We start from the raw sequence: 20300 nt of genomic DNA, 5'->3' as shown, positions 1-20300 counted from the left end.
GGGCGGAGCTTCAAGGGCTCGTGCTATCAGCTCCGATTACCTCACGAACATTTCTGAATGGTTAGTTGATGAATTTATGTAGCTAGCTGATGTGGAGTTAACTATCTTTAAGTCATTGATTAGCATATTCTGTCATGATAATCTATAAATCGCTCGTGTGGGAACTGTTGTAAGATGCATACAAAGCCAGAGAATATGCGGCATGAAGATAGAACAGGTAAGGTTTAGTTTTATTATGGTTATAATAACTCATGTTGTCATCTTGCTTTTACAACATGCTATTGCATTTTTGTTACGTACTATATTGCAATAAATGTGAAAAGAGGAATGCGAGACTCCCAAATGTGTTCTACTACAACAACTCTTCCTCTTCACAACATGGCCTCACCAACTTTGTTGCTTGCATGTTCCCAAGAGCAGGGTTTATGGAAATTTTAGGGTTGGTGAAGGTGATATCACTAACCCGCCGTTTGTTGAAGTCCTTAAAAAGCGATTTCTGTAAAAGAAAGTCTCTCCCTTTGCTTTGAACTTTGAGCGTCGTAGCTTTGCAGATGTTGTTTATGCTCAAACAGCAACATTACACACTAACTTAAGTTAGAAAAGTGAAATGATAATCGACCACCCCTTTACAAATCTATGACTGGGTCATTATTGCAGTGATTACTATGTTTCTAGCATGTTATATGTTACACACATGAATTGGCACCTCTGAGTCCAGACCTTAAATTCATTGAAAGTATTCGGGATGTGCTGGAGTAGACTTTACAGAGTGCTTGACTCTTGCATTGATCTTGATCAAAAATTTATGTACCTCCTGATGTAAATAATATCACATTTATTTCCATCAAGAGGTGCATCATTTTATTTATTTTTTTACAACTAATATAACGTAGCAGAAGCATAAAAGCACTGCAGTATAGTAATAAGGTGTTAACAGAGTGTCATTGTGGCCATGGCTTAGCAAAAGGGTGGCAAAGTCAGCGTGTATTAGTTTTAATGTCAGTGCTATCCCCCAAAGCCGTATGGGGCTGCACAGGGCCATTACTGTTCTATTGTGCATGTGATGGTTTTTGATGCTTCTGCTCGCACCACATCCCACGACTGCCCTCTCAGTACAGTCACTAATCCTGAATGTGTGTGGTTATGAACTGAGTTAATAGGCTTCTCCAAGGACTTTTTAGTGAGAATAGAGTTTAACACTCTGCTTGAGACAGGATTAATTATACACAGTTGAGCTACCAGTGCTGAGAAACGAAAGAAGCAGGCCGTGCTCGGTGTGTGTGTGTGTGTGCATCTGTGTTCTGATTCACAGGCTCCCTAAGCACTATTCACTGCTTCCTGCACACTGACTAGGAGATATCGGCAAAGTACAATTTTTAGGCTCTAATGACAAAATATACTTGTGTAAATAAATATAGATAGGATATATTTACAATTTATATTTATAGATAAACAGACAAATGGAAATTTATTTATGGTATGTATGTGTAGTCTTGACTATGATCAATTGTCTCTCCACATGTGAACGGATATATTAGTGTACACTATTCCCTGAATAGCCAGTACACTTTGCTGGGTACTCTCGTGTGCTACTGCCAGTAACTGGTGATGTTAGCTTGTAGAGATGCTAGACTTTGCTTTCTGAACGTGGAGGGAGGAGTTCATGGAATAATCAAACAGGCAGTTTCCTACACTGGAGGGCGGTGAGGAAGAACTAGAGTGGAGAAAACTAGGTCATTTTCACTTCATGAATGAATTTCTTCCTGACTATCATCTCAGTGGAAAGCAACTGTTTCAATTTCTCTTTCGCCCTCCCCCTCTTGTTTACTCACTCGCTCATTCTCCATCTTTCTGTCATTTCTCCCCACATCACCACAGCTGGGCTCAGTGAAGGGCAACTTGACTGACCCGTTTCTTCCAGCAATGGCAGGGCGGTGTGTCTGTGTGTTTGTATATGAGTCTATTAGTGTGTCTCTTGCCAACAGCAAGCACAAGTAATAGTTAATGGGTCAGCATGGGAAGTATGCTAATTTTTAATCTTCCATTAAGCTGGCTGAAGCTATAATTACGTCATTCTCTAGAGACTCTGGATCCCTGTGCGTGTGTGTGCGTGTGGATGTCTTTTTGTTATGTAAAGGACATGACAGGGGTTTATATCAGCTTTGTGGATGAACTCTGTGATACACAGATGAAAAGTCAGCAAGAATGACAAAATGATTTAACTTATCATTCAGAGAAAGATCACAGTACCTCAACGAAGTGACAGAAAGAGGACAGAGTGGCTCGCATTCTCTCAACCATTTTACACACAAACTTGTACACCTTGCAAAAACCTCCCACATACTTCTTCTAGTATAAATTTAGTTGATTATAATTTCTGCACCCTAACCCTAAATGGGCGTTCACAATGATTACCATTTACAAAGCGCAAATCCAGAACTCAATCATTCTCAATAAAAGTTAGAACTTTAAAGCAACACGAGCAATAGTGATCATTGCAATGCAAAGAGTTTAAATAAAAAAACAGATGTAAGATAAAAAAAAAGTTGCAAATAAATTGTTTGATACTGTTTTTTTTTTAATAAAAGAAAGTTAATTATATATTTTTTGTGAGACAGAAAGTCACAAATATGAGTAATAAAGTTACGACTGTCAGAGATCTAATTGCAATTCTGAGATACAAAATTGTAATGATGAGAAATTCATTTGCAATTGTGAATTATAGTCATATTGAGAAACACAAAATCGCAATTATTATTTTTTATTTTTATCTGAGGTGGACAATGGAGTCCTGCACACGACATGCAGGGGAAAAACAAGCTATCATCGTCGTGAATTAAGAATTTGTTCCAACAACTTATTTTTTCCCCTCATTTTAGGTGAATGGTTGGCAAGATTGAACTAAAATGAGGGAACAAATTCATAAAACATGATCTAGGTCAATGTACACTGAAAAAACATTTGGTGTAGGATTTCCTTTGAAACAATCTTCACTCATAAATTGCTAGTTGTCGCAATCCTCATTCACCAGACCAGTCACCTCAGCATACTACATTTCCCATAATCCTCTCTGGCTCAAACCTGTGCACACTCAACAATCACCACACCTGTCTGCCATCAGCCTCATCAGTTCCTCCATAAAAGCCAGCACCAAATACACGTAAGTGGTCTGGTATTGTTGGTCATCCCTGAACACCGGCCTGTGGAGACTTACCTGTGTGATCCTGTAACAGAGAAGAACAGTCATTTCCCTTCCAGGATCACCACATCGATCATCTTTTCAGTTACTCACATATTTACATCCTGTGTGTCTCTCGATAAACTCTGTTTGGATTTTACCTGTCAGCGTTCTTCTGTGACACTAGTACATTTCACAAATAATTACAAATCAGCAAAACACCAAGTTACACATTGAATTAAATTTTGAAGTAGAAAGACTGAATAATATTTTCTTGTAAGACATACTCCAATAATCTTTGTTTTATGGAAAATAACTTTTTACATTGAGTATATATTTCTGATATATAATTCCCCCCCTCTGCTGCAGACGGCATACAAATCATTATGTCAATGGAAAGTCCCCATAAAACATGGAAACCTCTGTGTGTGTGTTATAAATGAGTTTGTGACACGACAAAAAATTTAGGGCACTGTGTTCCCGAGGACAGCAGGTGCGTGCTGTACCTTCCTCTCACAGCACATCCATCTCTCTCTCTCTCTCTCTCTCTCTCTCTCTCTCTCTCTCTCTCTCTCTCTCTCTCTCTCTCTCTCTCTCTCTCTCTCTCTCTCTTGAAGCAGAAACCTTCTCATGATGTTGTTTCCCATCAGAGGATGTAGCAAATGCTCCATCTCTTATCTAGTATTACACCGCTGATTTAATATAGATGTTTATCTGTGTTTGTATTTGTACGATAATGCACTTATATTGATTTCCCTCTAAATTAGAGGTGAAATAGTCTCGCCAATGAGATATGCATCACAGATATACGCCTATAGGGACGCCACATGCCACATGTCATTAAGTTTAATACGATGCTGTTTAAAGGACACTGGTTATGATTTATTAAGGTTTTGCATGTATGTCACTAGCTCTGTCTCTCTATCAGTGCTATATATAGGACATACATGTTCCCCTGACACTAGGTCAGCATAACACTCACTAACATACACATGCAGGCCATCACACATGCTCATGCTCACAGGGATCTGATGGAGGAAGAAATAGGAATATAATCAGAGGTGTGTAGAGTAGCACATTTTTTTAAAATATGGTACTACTACTACATTTCCATGTTTTTGGACGTGTATCAAATAATACCATGGTAGATATCAAAGTTCCATGGTTTTACCATCTGATACCATCACTTTACCATGGTACGAAATGAGATATAATTGGATGTACTGAATTATTTTTACTAAAATAATAATAATTATTTTGTATGTAGCGTTATACCATGTTTTTTGGATGGTAAGTCCATAGTATACTTTGAAGTACAGCATGGTAGTCAATCAGTACTATGATATATATCAAAGTACCATGGTTTTACCATCTACTATTATTGTACCATGGTTTGAGTAGAAAAAGGAAAGACAGATGGAGAGAGAATTTTCTATAATACTGTGTTTTTTAGACATAGTTATGCCATGTTAATGACTGTATTGAAGTTCCTTGTATGTAAAAATACCATGTATATGAATATGGTATTCATTCAGTACTGTGGTAAAGCACAATGATTTTACCATCTGATGCTATCATGGCAAAACCATGGTATTTTTTGTATTAGGAATCATATGGAGAGTATATAAAAAGAGGTATATAATAGATATACGTAGAGTACCATTTATAACCATTTTTTTTCGTACATGTACCATGGTTATACCATGTTTTTTGACATGTAACATGGTAATTCCATTGTATATGAAATACCTTGTATATATCATTGGATATGAGTGAGTTAGTCAATCAGTATGATATATATATATATATATATATATATATATATATATATCATACTGATAATATATATAATCAGTATATAATATATATTAGGGTCTATGAGAAAGGGAATACATAAACAAGTGAGATAAAAGACAGGATAGTAATGAGCAAAACAAGAAATGGTGCCAAAGTGGGGTGGGAAATGAAGGCACGAGAGTAAAGGAGGGATGAGAGATGGGGGGAGTGTAGTGTGGGAGCTCAGGGGAGAGAGAGAGAGAGGAGAGAAGGAGGGGAGATGTTGAGCTTTGAGGCTCCTCTGGAGGAATAATCTTTGGCCCTTATGTGGTGGAAATACCACAGAGCCTCAAGCTAATGCGTCAAACTCAAAAACACTATCTCTGTCTTTCTGTATACATCATTACTCGGATATCAAGACATTATGATCCTATATGAATTTAAATGCGTGCTCTGGGCACGATATTAAAGCAGAAAAGAGAACAAATGGATTGCGAAAAAAGAGGTCATCATCATATTCATCAGCATTTTAGAATGATTTATGAAGGATCATGTGACACAAGACTGGAGTAAAAATTCAGCTTTGCATCGCAGGAAAAATTGCATAATTTTGTTATTTATATATTTTGATCAAATAAATGCAGCCTTGGTGAGAATAAGAAACTTGCTCTTTCTGACTGTAAACTTTTAAACAGTGTAGTGTATATTAGTAAACTACAAAATGAAGCTGCACATGTTTGAGGTTGAATACACTGAAAAGGATGATGTGCTGTATATAGTACAGTGAGTTTGGCTGCGTTTCAAATTTCACCGCAAAGAGCCGGTTGATGTTTTAAGGGTTAATGCACTCTAAATGAGGTTTCTGAACATTGTAAAATGAGGTCAAGTGCTCGAGTGGAGTTAGGTATGTTGTAATGTGTGCTTCTGTTTTGAATTTGAAAGAAAAGCACTTTGAAAGCTTAGCTCTCTGAGTGAGATCAGTTAAGATCAAGTTAAGGGTTAAGGGAAGGGTAATGTGTGAGGAAATGAGTGTGTGTGTGTGTGTGGAATAGTAAAGTCCGTTGGGGCATTTGCTCACTGTATAATATAAAACAGCCTAGACCAGCACATTTAGTTTAAAGGGTGTGCGTGAAAATTTTGTCTGCATAAGCTTACAATAGAACTATGTTTATGTATACATGATTTGTTCCACCAGTGGAACATTATATCACTTCATCTTTGTGTGTGTGTTGTGTATGCGCATCACGACTCAAGTCACCGGCTTGTCGACCTTGTAGCCGTGAATTTGTTTATGAAAGGCATCATCTGTGTTTTGGTTGATTCTGTCTGAAGCTGTCGCCGCCGGTAAAACACTTAGGTCCGGACTGTTGCCCATGGCAACGGTTGCCCCCTGTTCATATGACACTGCAGCCGGCGAGCAACCAATGAGAGTGTTTTGCTGGCTCAGGGTGACCAGTCAGAGGAGGAGAAAGAGTTGATGTCACTTGTTCTTAGAAAGATAGATTACAGGTGTCTGTGATGTTAAGAGCCATTTTCTGTTATGTAAAAAGACTGCACTGACTCATTACAGTGTACAAGTGTGCATCAAGCCCTTCTCAAAGCAAGTCAGTCCACTCGACGGCCACCTCGGTAATGCTATTTTCTGCCATAACTGTCATTGACACTAAGAGGAGCACTTATAACCAAATATTCAAAAAAAAAAAAAAATATATATACACACACACACACACACACACACACACACACACACACACACACACACACACACATATATATATATATATATATATATATATATATATATATATATATATATATATATATATATATATATATAAATTTGAAGTGCACTGTGAAGTCTCTTATTATCAAAACGGTATACAGCAACATTGTAAAATATTACAATTTAAAATTTTCTAAAATATAAGTTATTCCTGTGATGGCACAGCTGGATTTTCAGCAGCCACAATTTGATGAATAGAAGCTTCAAAAGATCAGCATTTAAACTACATTTTTGGTAACAAATGTAAAAGTCTTTACTGTCACTTTTATAAAATGCCATATACAATCTGATACAAATATATACATTTTACCTAGTCAGATTAAGCTATAAAACTATTTTTATTTTATTTTTTCTAATGTGCCTGTTTTTTTCTAGAATAAAGCTTGCCATAAAGCAAAAAAACAAGATTTCCTTTACTGCTGTTACCAAGTTGAATGATTTCTTTGTTTCGTCCTTACTGTCTGTAGGTGTACAGTGCATTTCTTGGTTTGTATGCATATATGTTCATAGTATAAAATATGTACCACCTTTCCTGTCTATCTCTTCAGTGTGATGTGGACTGCAGAGGAAGGGGGTTTGGTTGGTGTGTGTGTGTGTGTGTGTGTGTGTGTGTGTGTGTGTGTGTGTGTGTGTGTGTGTGTGTGTGTGTGTGTGTGTGTGAGTGTTACTCTGCATGTGTAATGATCCATGGGAATAAGGCATGCATGAAAGAGATGGCAGAACAGAGGGGATTTGCATATAATAGTGAAGTGATGAGAAAGAATAAAGATGCAACTTTTCTCAGTCTTGTAATGCATGTTTTTTTGTTAAGAAAAAATGCATGTTGATTGTAGTAATCTTTCACAATAATAAAACGTATTACTAAAATAGAAAATCTATATTAAAATAGAAAACAATGATTTTAAATTGTAATATTCACAATAATATTTCACAATTTTACTGTGATGTTTATATGGATGATGTGCTTATATTATAAGAATATTAAGCAGCATAGCAATTTTTTGAGCAACAGATCAGCATATTAGAATGTTTTCCGAAGGATCATGTGACATCATGAGGAATAATTGCCATCACAGGAATAAATAAAACATTGAAATATATTAAAATAGAAAAAAGTTATTTTAAATTACAATAATATTTCAGAAAATAAAACTTTAAAATGTCATTTTATATTGTCATATTTCACAGTATTACTGTGATGTTTATATGGTTGATGTGCTTACATAATTGAGAGGGAGAAAGAGTGAGAGAACAGGACAGGAGAGTGATCTAATCAACAAAAAGGTACCAAAGGAGGGGGGGGGGGCATACTTGCATTGCATTATGAATTGCATTCGGACACATTTCCAAATGCAAAATCAAGCATGCATACAGTAGCTAGAAACATTAGGGCCAGATTTACTAAACAGGGCAAATTAGCGTGAGAGCAATTCCAAGAAATCGCCAATGGGAGTGGAAAGTTCTGCGCGTGAATGACTTACGAAGCGTCAATTAAAGAACACAGGAAATCTACCAGTTAGTGTCTGGTTAAAAACGTGCTCTTTTTGGCCTGTAAATAATGGCGCAAATACCAAGAAATTGACGAGCGCAAACCTTAGTAAATCACCTTGCGTGATTCATTTCAATACTCTCCTCCCATAAATTTTGCATCTGAAAGGGAAACTCCTACAAATGCATATGCTATAAGGTCAGCCGCAAAAATAACCCTGTCCACGCCTTTTCAGCGCTAATTTCTCACTGCGAGTCTTTAGAAAATCCTGACAGCAGATTTTTAACACCAAGAGAGGGTTTGCGCTGGTGCGAGCTGTTAGTAAATCTGGCCCTTAGTGTTAACATATTACATGTACACAAAGATTTACCATCACATTTGTCTGTTTCCTTCCCGCTCTTCCCCGTGCTGAGCCCAGTGTTGACGGTCTCAGAGGAAGTGCTGAGTTTGGTGTTGGGATCTCGTCTGGGTTTGGGCGGGGGCTGTTTTCGTGAGGTAGGACTCCCCTCCTCCTCTCCCCCTCCCACCGAGTGCAGAGACTGCGAGCGTACGGTGAAGCCCAGGCCACAGGGAGGAGGAACACGGTCCTGAGGGGCCGGCATCGTCATGAAGCCCATACGAAAGTGTTTGCCTGCGTATCCCCCTCCTTCTGTCGCACGGGCCACATCCTCACCAATCCTGAAGAGAGATTGGATTTATTTTAGCATTTCACAAAGTATTACATTTGCATCCAGGCATGGCTCTGCCCATCTATGAACTTTTGACCCCATATACTTGCTGAAACCTAGATGGATTTCAGCATCCATCAGACCACTGTTCCAGAGTAGAGAAAATGTTTTCTTTTCGTTAATGCGAATAAAGAATACAGCACACAAACAAACATGAACATAGTACAGGTCAGAGCATTGGTGTTGAGATTTAGGACCTAAAAAATCCTCATGCAAATGAAATTGAGAATGTAGGCTATGTGTTGTGGTCTATTAAACCCTGAACTGAACTTGTATCATACTACACTACGCTACGCTACGCTACACTATACTATGCTACGCTACGCTACACTACGCTATGCTACACTACACTATACTATGCTACGCTATGCTACACTACGCTATGCTACACTACACTATACTATGCTACGCTACACTATACTACACTACGCTACGCTACACTACGCTACGCTACGCTACACTACACTACACTACACTATGCTACGCTACGCTACACTACACTACGCTATGCTACGCTACACTACACTATACTACACTACGCTATGCTACGCTATGCTACGCTACACTACACTACACTACACTACACTACACTACGCTACGCTACGCTACACTACGCTATGCTACGCTACACTACACTACACTATACTATGCTACGCTACGCTACACTATACTACACTACGCTACGCTACACTATACTATACTACCCCACACTACACTACGCTACACTACACTACACTACACTATACTATACTATTCTATGCTATATACATACATTTTTACACCACCGTTCAAAAGTTTGGGGTAAGTTTTCTTTAAAGAAATTAACTTTTATTCAGCAAGGATACCTTAAATTGATCAAAAGTGACTATAAACACATTTATAAAGTTACAAAAGATTTCTATTTTTAAATACATTTTGTTCTTTTGAACATTCATCAAAGAATCCTGAAATAAAAAAGTGCCATATCTATTTTCAGCATCAAATCATCATATTAGATTGGTTTCTGAAGGATCATGTGACTGAAGACTGGAGTAATGATGTTGAAAACACAACTTTGTCATCACAGGAATAAATTACATTTTAAAATATATTAAAGTAGAAAACAGTTATTTTAAATCATAATAGCATTTCACAATATTACTGACTTTACTGTATTTTTAATGAAATAAATGCAGTCTTGGTGAGCACCAGAGATAAGAAAATCTTACCTATTGCATTAAGCAATACATATGTGGCAAAATATTCCACGTTTTAAATGTAAGAAGGAAAGGCAAATTCACTTCATCCATCTATCTGTTCCCTCATAACTTCATGAATCTATCTTGCCTAAAAGTCATTTCTGCATAATCCAATTCAGAGCAATTTGGCTGGATTTTAAGATGATTTCTGCACTGAATATCCCATAAAAATTGAGTTACTTTCATCTGTCTGTTCATGAGAAAGAGTGTGAGCGAGCGAGAGAGAGAGAGAGAGAGAGAGAGAGAGAGAGAGAGAGAGAGAGAAAAGGGGGCAGTCAGTTCAATTGCTGTCTCTCAAATTTTCTCTCTCTCTCGCTGAGGAAAACTAATCATACTAAAGGGCAGACAGGATTTACTCACGTTGTCTTTAAGTAACCATTCACTCACTCACACACTCACACACACACACACACACACTGCGAGTGTGTAATCAGAGGGGAGGGTGTGGTGCTGTGGTGGCTCATAAAGAATGATTGAGAGTCTGTCTGCCAACTTCACTGCACCAGCGTCCCTCATCTCTCCACATCCTTTCTCCCCTTCTCTATTTCCATCTTTTCATTCATGTGTTGTCACACAGTAAAAAAATATATTATCAATAAGTTATGACAACATATGTTTTTACATTGCTTTAACTCATCAAAATAAGTCAAGCAATTTTTTACTTTATTTTATAAGTTATACAAGAATCAACTCATTTTTTAAAGTCAGTTTAATGCAATTTAAGTTGACATGACTTGAACATCCAAGTTGACTGTACTTAATTTAAGGCAGCAACATTTTTTTGCAGTGATCTCTCTTGTCTTTCTTGTACAGTCTGCAATTTTTCCCTCCCTTTCAGTTGTCACACTTCACACACACGTCTTGAGTGGCGAATCATTTGTAGTCACGCCTTTTTTTTTCGCATCTCTTTTCAAATTATATTAAAATGCTGATTGTGCCGATTAATGTGATTAAACAATTAACATTGCAATGCCCATGATGACAAAAAAGAAAAAACTAATTGAGGCTTCAGTTGAAAGACTATACGCCAGCAAACAGTCTCGTACCTTCAAATTTTTTTCTTTGTCCACCACTATTACACACTCAAAAAGTAAATGAATTAATGTTTTATTCAGCAAGGATGCCTAAGTGACATGATTACAGACTTTTATAATATTACTAAATATTTTTATTTCAAATAAATGCTGTTCTTTTGAACTTTGCAAAGAATGCAAAAAAAATGTGTCATGGTTTCCACAAAAATATTAAGCAGCACAACTATTTGCAACATTGATAATAATAATAAATGTTTCTTGAGCAGAAAATCAACATATTAGAATGGTCAGCACTGGCGTTTAAGTGTGCTTTAGAAAAAAATGTGCCTTGCCTAATGATTTCTGAAGGATCATGTGACACTGAAGACTGGAGTAATGATGCTGAAAATGCAGTTTTAACATCACAGGAATAAATTACATTTTACAGATATATTCAAATAGTACATGGTTATTTTGAATTGTAATAATATTTCACAATATTACTGTCTAAATTAAAAGTACCAATCCAAAACTTTTGAACGGTGGAGTACACTAGTCTGCTATTTTGTATTACCGAAAGAGACTAAAAAACAAGTATGTTGTCCTTCAAACCCCCCTGTCTTAAAAGCCTTTTTTATCCTCAGAAAAATATGCTGCATCATTTCAGTAGACTAGCTCATTATGGTGACACGATCACCTCACTGATGGATGTTCACATTAGCACACTACTGTATAGTGCTTACTATTCCTGCTGACAACACCAGCTTAGACCAGCATGAACTCCTACAGTATGTTGGTCCAGGCTAGTTTATAATGACTAGTTTGGTGCTTGTCTGTGTGCGTATGAGTGTGAGGTTTCGCCTAGATTGTGTGGAGCAAATCTCCCCACAAGGTAGTAAAACCAGAAATCACTTAAATTGTGGGAAGCAGCTAATGAAAAATAGCTTAATAAACATAATAAATAACGTCTTAATGAAAATGCTGAAAGGTTTTTGTGAGGGATTAAGGGTAGGGTTAGGGGATATAAAATATCACTCACTCAGTATAATTCAATAGATGGATTTATATGGAAAGTCTCTTCCATTACAGAATGTCAACCGTGTGTATGTGAACGGTTAAAGGTCATGAGAGTAGCAGTTAAGCTTGGATTTCTAAAGCTAATGGATTTAATGGAAAGAGTTAGCAGTGACTAGTTTGCCTGTATACGTAGATACAGAGGATGCACTGATTTTTGCATGCTACAATGAACACTAAATATGATGAAAATGTGTGAAATATTGTACACACATACATGCATCTGATCTATTAACAGTATTGACGGTTTTGTATCTTTCTGTTTCAAACACAAACTAGTCTCTATGGACGCAGAGAGAAGCAGGTATGCCTGAAGCCGCTCTGTATGCTGTGTGTGTGTGTGTGTGTGTGTGTGTGTGTGTGTGCAGTACTGTGCTATGTTTGTCTGTATTGATCAGAGCTCAGTAAATAAACTTCTGTCTTTGCCGGTCCATCAGCCCTGCTCTAATACATCAACCTCTCATCCTTGTCTCCAATCTTTATCCTGCAATATTTTTTCCTTGCATGCTTTGAGTCATTTTTAAATATTTTTGTCAGCCTCTCTCTTTTCCACCCCTTTCGCCTTGTTTTGTCTTGTCTTTTCATCCAGAGAAAGCTCTCTAAAGTAATATGACTGTTTTCCTCTCTCGTCCTTCTATCATGCATCAAAGTGACCTTTTCTTGACCTTCACTGATATGTTAATGCCAAATATACTGATCAACGATGTCTGTCGATTGTTTCCTCAAAGATGTTTACGTCAGGTCGTAGGGACACTGTTTATGACAGTGTAGACGATACCATTGACTGCGGTTTGGGTTAGACACTAAATTGCTTTCAGGGCTTCTGGCTGCTGCTATGGCAACCATTTCAAAACTATTTCCAGGCAATTTATTGAACATGAATTGTCATTAATATCTGGAAAGCTGTGTTAGACAGTTCACCCACTCCCTCTACAATACAGTAAAGATGCACACATGTACACACACACACATGTAGACACACACACACAAACTACTACTACTACTACTACTACTATGATGAATCTAACAACTGTCAAGAAATGCCCAGGTTATTATTTATCCCAAAATAAAAAAATCTATTATATTTTTAAATTATATAAGGACGACTTACTTGAGCAGGACGTTTCTCGGTGATACGATACTCAGTTTGTCGTAAATTATGAGATGTTGCAACTGTAATTCCTCACCAGAGCACAAAACTGTGTCTTCTCGACATGTACACAACACGATGCTATTGTGTTTTAGGGCAGGTCAAAGTAGACGTTGTTTGAGGGCAGCCAATGAAGACCATAGACTATTACTAGTAGAAGACTAGGCTAGTGGTCATAGTACCCAAGCAACAGCGTCACTGGATGGACAAGACTAACCGCCAGTGTTATGGATCTACAACTGAGGTCAGTGCGAGCGGCGAGTAGGTCTAGTTCAGTGGTCCCAAGTCCAAGTCTGTTGGTCCCGGAAGTCATCCCATTATCCACACTGGTAGACCACTGCTTATGAACTCTCTTCCTGCCATGTCATGCCCATGGAGGCCATTCCACTGTCTATGCCCCATGTCACTGATAGAAGGACTTGCCAAGGTTCTTGCTCCACCAGCACCGCCCTGATGGTTTCCATCTCCACTGGCCTCACCACGACCATCTGATCTTCCATCTTTTGGTCCTTCACACCATCTTCCAGACTCACCACTGCTCCACGGCCTCATCCTCTTCATCCTCTTCATGGGCCTGGCCCTCCATTCCACTCCGACTTTTTGTGTCTTGTTTGGCCGTCTGGAGTCATGTTTCTTGTTCATGTCATGTCTGTCCTTAATTGGTTCATGTGTTATGTTTTCATTGGTTGTTCTAGTCGTGTGGTTCTCTTTTCTGTTTTGTCATTGGCTCATTGTTCATTGCTTTCAGGTGTGTTTTAAGTCAGTAGTGATGTGCATATATATATACACAGCCCTCATAATCCCATTGTCTGGTGTCAATCTTTGTTTGTGTATCTGATGTTTTGTGACTTTGGGCCCTATTTTAACGATCTAAGCACATGGTCTAAAGCGCAGGGCACAAGTTCACTTAGGGCGTGTCCGAATCCACTTTTGCTAGTTTAACAACAGGAAAAATGGTCGGCGCGCCAGTCTCATCTCCCATTCCCTTTAAATGCCAGCTGCGCTCACGCCATGGCAGATTCACTATTTACATGACGGAATTTGATAGTGGAAAGAACGAAGCCGTCTCCAGAGCGCAAACGGAACTACTCGTGCGCGTGGTAAAAGTGACATCTACAGGACAAGCCGGATTCCACCATGTCTTTATGTACACAATAATAATCTTTTACATTGTAATCCTTTTTATTTTAATATTTGGTGTGCTGCTGTGCGACCCTGTGTGTTTAATAAGCAGAGTGTACGCGTGTTGTGGACCTGCCTATAGGCGCACATTACTAACGCCTCTTTAAATAACAAAAAAAATATTGCGCCATTGACTTTAGACCAGGTTTTTGTTGGTCAATGGCACAGTCTATTTATGTTGCCTCAAAATAGCAACGCGCCAACAATGCGCCTGAACACACCTCGTTTCAGTCCAGCACGCCCATGGGTGCACAAATGGGCGCAAATGCATTTGCTATTTAAACAACGTGGTGTAGGACATGAAAATGATAACTGCGTTGGACTGAAACTAGCAAAAAACACTTGCATTGCGCCGGGTGTAAGATAGGGCCCTTTAGTTTAGTTAATGGTTTAAAGGGATAGTTCACTTTGAAATTAATTTTTGATATGTTTTAGCTTACCTCAAGGGCATCCAAGATGTAGGTGTCTTTGTTTCCGCAGTAGTTTCAATTTTGATATTTTTAGGTCAAACCGTTCTTGTCTGTCAGTCATATAATGCAGGTCTATGGTCATTGTCTCAAAGAGCATGCACAGAGTCCAAATTAAAACAATTCCCCATCGTCCAAATTAAACAATTCCCCATCATAAGTACACATTGATGGCCTAAGACACGAAACGAGCGGTTTGTGTGAGAAAACGAACAGTATGTATATCGTTGTTATCTCTTGAAAACAGCACACGTGCAAATGATTTGACAGCGCGGGTGGGTATAGATACATAGATGTCGCCTTGGCTACTGCAGTTCATTGGAACGAAACCGTAGCCAAGGCGACATCTATGTATATATCTATACCCACCCGCGCTGTCAAATCATTTGGACGTGTGCTGTTTTCAAGAGGTAAAAACTATATAAATACTGTTCGTTTTCTCACACAAACCGCTCGTTTCGTGTCTTAGGCCATCAATGTGTACTTACGATGGGGAATTGTTTAATTTGGACGATGGGGAATTGTTTTAATTTGGACTCTGTGCATGCTCTTTGAGACAATGACCATAGACCTGCATTATATGACTGACAGACAAGAACGGTTTGACCTAAAAATATCAAAATTGAAACTACTGTGGAAAAAAAGACACCTACATCTTGGATGCCCTTGAGGTAAGCTAAAACATATCAAAATTTATTTTCAAAGTGAACTATCCCTTTAAGTCAAGTCTTTGTTTATTTTGCATTTGTTTCGATCAAGTTTTGTTAAATAAATCTGAGAATGGGTTCAGTTCAACTTGCCTCCAGTGGATTCATTACCTTTATTATTATTATGAGTTTACAAAATGAACATTTTCATTACTTCATTACAGTAATGATATAAAAATTGTTAATGTTATGAAAATAAAGTCACATTGGAAAAAAAGCTTAATTATCCTAAAATACATTAATTAATTAATGTAATAATTTCTTATTTTCAGGGTGAAATATAACCTGGACATTTCTTTGTGAGATTCACCAACCTGTTTTAAGACCACAACAAAGAAAGTTTGCTTGTCTTAATTGAAGTATGGTATAGAAAAACTCATAATACATACTTGTATACATAATTGTTTGCTTATAGAGAAACATTCGTAGGTGTATCTATAGAACATTTTGTGCATATAAATTCATATTCATTTCCCAATCCAATCATATTCAAATTCATTTTAAGCCTCATCAACATGCACACACACATATATGAGAGTGAGGTGAGTTATAACAGGATTTACATTATTATGTAGGTCCCTTAAGGTCATCAGATCCAGATATTCCATTGTGTCCTTGAATGGGTTTTTCTATGTGTGTGATAACAGTTGAGTGACACATACAAACCTGGTTTTTGTTGTGTGTTTCAAGGGAGTGTGTGCTAGTGTCCTCAGGGGCCAGCAGTCTAAATTTAGAGAGAGGGAGATGAGGACCAAGCCCACTGTTGCCATAGAAACTCACCCCTCTGTCTCCATGGTGACAGACCATGTTTTTTCCCTCTCCAATCTAAGGAGGTGTGACTTTAGGCCCTCCCACTGTCAGTGTTCATATGTGTGTGTTTTGATCCTCTTTCATAAGTTATATTAATGAAATTTCATCTACATTCTGTAATCCTGATTGTTTAATCTCACTAAAACGCCTCCAAGAGAGAGACAAACCACAGATGAACTCGATCACTCAGTGTGTGTGTGTGTGTGTGTGTGTGTGTGTGTGTCATTGACCTCCTCTCCTCATGAAGAACACCCCACTTACGCCCCTTTCCTGTTGTAAGAGGACCCAAGCTGTAAGAAAAGAGGGCAACCACTCAGACCTCTCAGAGAGATGCTAAAGAGGAGGAAAGAATCTGAGGTTCGATTACAGGGTACAAACAGGAGGAAATGTAGGGTTAAAGGGGAAAATGAGGGGGTTGAGAGGACAAGCTGCTGATAAAGAGAGAGCGGAAGGATAAAAGTGGAATGAAACAGGCAGGCAGAGTAAAGGAATGTGAAATGAAAGTCAAGTCAAATTAAATAGCGCTTGTTTCATGATGTTGTTTATAATATCTTAATATCTCCATGCCTTATTAGGGGTGAGATTTCGGACTATAGCCTCTCTTGGGGTTTCACAGACGTGATTTTCCCGTGCTGCACCGTCACAAAATCTTATCATTTAAATGCATTTTTAAGCCTTGTGGTTTAAAAACAAGTGATTTTAAACCATTCAAGCACAATAAGCAGCAAAAGAGAACTCAATTCGGCATTTGTTTCAGAGCGCACACATCTGAAATGCACACACATAAAGCCGCTGCGCATAAAGCGTGCGAGTACTGAACGGAGTTCTTTTTGACGCCCTTTGACACTTGTACAGTCAAATACACACACTTACGTGTCAAAATCCATTGTAGTTCTATTGTAGTTTTTTGTCCTATTGACTGTTTACTTGTCTTTAGTAAGCTTGACAGTTCTTTTTTTTTTTTACTTAAAGGGGTGGTTCGGGATTTTTGACATCGGTAAGTTTGATTTCTAACATTATTCTCTCAACGGACATATACATCGATAGTCTAGTGTTATAATAGATTTGCGTTTGGTGCACTGTGGAGTGGGTAAAACGGTTTTTAATGGCTGGCTAACATATACCTATTGACTCGCGCTAGCCTAGCATCGGCTAACTATCCAAATATAAGGACTGGATATTTTTTTTTTTAAATGTCTCCACTGATGAATAACAACCAGGCTGACTTAAAAATGAGGTCCGATGTCAAAAATCCCGAACCACCCCTTTAATATGTTAGTTAGGCTAGTATTAGTTTTTTTTAGTATTAGTGATATTGAAGTTGGAGATTTATGAAATTTCAATGGTATATAAAAAAAAACCTGTGAATAACGATATATATAGTTATCGTGAAATAAAATTACTCATATCGTGATATAAGATTTTGGTCATATCGGCCACCCCTAGTTATAGTCACATTTGGTAATATTATAATATAGTTTAAATTTTGCAATGATACAAGCAATCAAGCAGTTGAGATATGCTATAGTATATATCTTCCTATGCAAGTACACTGTATTTATGTGGATAAAGTTGAGCATACTTGTATATCCAACTTATATCCCAAAAATCAGGCTGTTGAGATTATTTGCTAGTATATATCGCTATGTGAATGTACTGTATATATGTGAATAATATATATCCAACTTGAGAGCTATATGATAATACAGTTAACATTTTGTGACGATATAAACAATCATGCAGCCGAGATTTGCTATGTATAATTAAACTTGGATATATATTATTTGAATATCAGTTAATATAATTTAATAAACTTTTCCCCTCAGAAATACATCACTGCTAAAGTAAAATAGGTTGCATACAGCATTTTGTGGATCCAAATTTAGCTACATAGAAGTCAAAATAACAATAAAGGAGAATACAAATGCAGTGGAATATAATTACACACACACACTCACACCTCGGGCCGCTGTTAGATAAATCAGAGCATCCTTTTGTGTCTGTCTTTTATTAGATTGGCTGAAATGTCTGTTCTAAATTACTCTCTGTCACTCTCTTTTCACAGACACAGACACACACACACACACACACACACACACACACACACACACACACACACACACACACACACACACACACACACACACACACACACACACACACACACACACACCATAATGGCCAAAGGTTTTCATTGACTCTGTGTTTGTCTCTCTAATATCCAGCTATTTCCTCATTGACTTTATGAGCTCAGGACCAGTGACCTTTATCTCCCTGCCTCTCTCACTCGCTCTCTCTCTCTCTGCACATGTGGCCGACAAACAAATGTTAAAGAGCACAACATTCTAGTGGCATTAATATTAACTAGAGGTTTACATTTTCCTAAGAAGGTTGAGGCATTCTGGGTGGTTGCTAAGGTGTTGCTAGGGTGTTCTGGGTGGTTGTCATGTCTCCATGATAGTCTAGGTCTTACATATCCTTCAATGTGCATCTCTGGGATATTGCTGCCTATTTTATTGTTTTCCAGGTGAGAATGATAAGTCTGATCACTTTAATAGCTAGCAAAAACAGTGCAGGACGAGCTGCAGTCTGAATTATATACTTTGATTTAGGGGGTTTGATCAAATCCCTAAGTATGTACAAGAGTAAAGGCCATTAGCATTAATTATGTGCAATATTCACATTTATATCAGTCTATCTCTAGCCATGAGTGTGTACCTCTTGATAGCTTCCTCCTGCCGTCTCTTCTTCTGGTTTTTCTCCTGTAGGTATGTCCATTGTGTGTGGTTGCGGACGCGGTCGCTCTCTCGAGCGATGTCGGAGGCGTTCTGGATAACCAGCTCGTCATACGGCCTCAGACCACTGTCCTCCACGTACTGTAGGAAACGGGTGCACTCGTCTTCCCCTGAATCCATTCTTCAGCACAGCAGAGAGACTGCCTGAAAGACAGATGAAGAGAGAGAGAGAGAGAGAGAGAGAGAGAGAGAGAGAGAGAGAGAGAGAGAGACATGAGTGTCTCACACACAATGTCATACTGTCCTCTTGAGAGCTTGTTCTTTATAGAAAAACACAATGAACTTCGGAGGTACAGGTGGGATGTACACACACACACACACTCACACACACACACACACACACACACACACACACACACACACACACACACACACACACACACACACACACACACACACACACACACACACACACACAATCACATGTGGTTCTCTGGGGAATTTGTTATCCTTTAACACTGGAGAGCATGATTCACTGCAGGGAAAGGGCAAGAGTTAGCATGTTTAACACACATGTTTACATAGCTATCCAAATGAAGATATAACACAGATTTAGATTATTTATTTATACAGCTAATTATAATTTCTACTGACAAACAAACCCTAATATAATACCCTAAGCTCATTATTTACTTTGTTTGTCTGTCTTATCTTTCCATCCATTGTTCTATCTATCTATCTATCTATCTATCTATCTATCTATCTATCTATCTATCTATCTATCTATCTATCTATCTATCTATTGGTCAGTCCATCCATCCATCCATCCATTGTTCTGTCTGTCTTATCACTAACTTCTGGTGACAATTTTGCCCACAAAGTATATAAACCAGTGAAGTCAATCCATCCCTTCATCATCTATCCATTTATTGTTCAGTCCATAGAAACTGTAGATAGACATGGATGGAAG

General features: G+C 38.0%; 1 protein-coding gene across 1 annotated transcript in view; it reads right to left on the bottom strand.

The window, feature by feature from the left end:
- nyap2a (neuronal tyrosine-phosphorylated phosphoinositide-3-kinase adaptor 2a) overlaps positions 1-19510 on the bottom strand; it is a gene marked incomplete at both ends in the record, with an annotated part of 34095 nt that extends 14585 nt beyond the window's left edge. Inside the window, 2 exons of the mRNA XM_081371615.1 lie at positions 8597-8904; positions 19314-19510. Coding sequence (XP_081227741.1) covers positions 8597-8904; positions 19314-19510 — 505 coding nt within the window. The remainder of the gene's footprint in view (positions 1-8596; positions 8905-19313) is intronic.
- Positions 19511-20300: the final 790 nt, after the last annotated feature.

Source organism: Scardinius erythrophthalmus (genome assembly GCF_964197995.2).
Source record: "Scardinius erythrophthalmus genome assembly, chromosome: 7".
NCBI classification, from domain to species: Eukaryota; Metazoa; Chordata; class Actinopteri; order Cypriniformes; family Leuciscidae; genus Scardinius; species Scardinius erythrophthalmus.
This window is presented reverse-complemented; position numbering and strand designations above follow the sequence as displayed.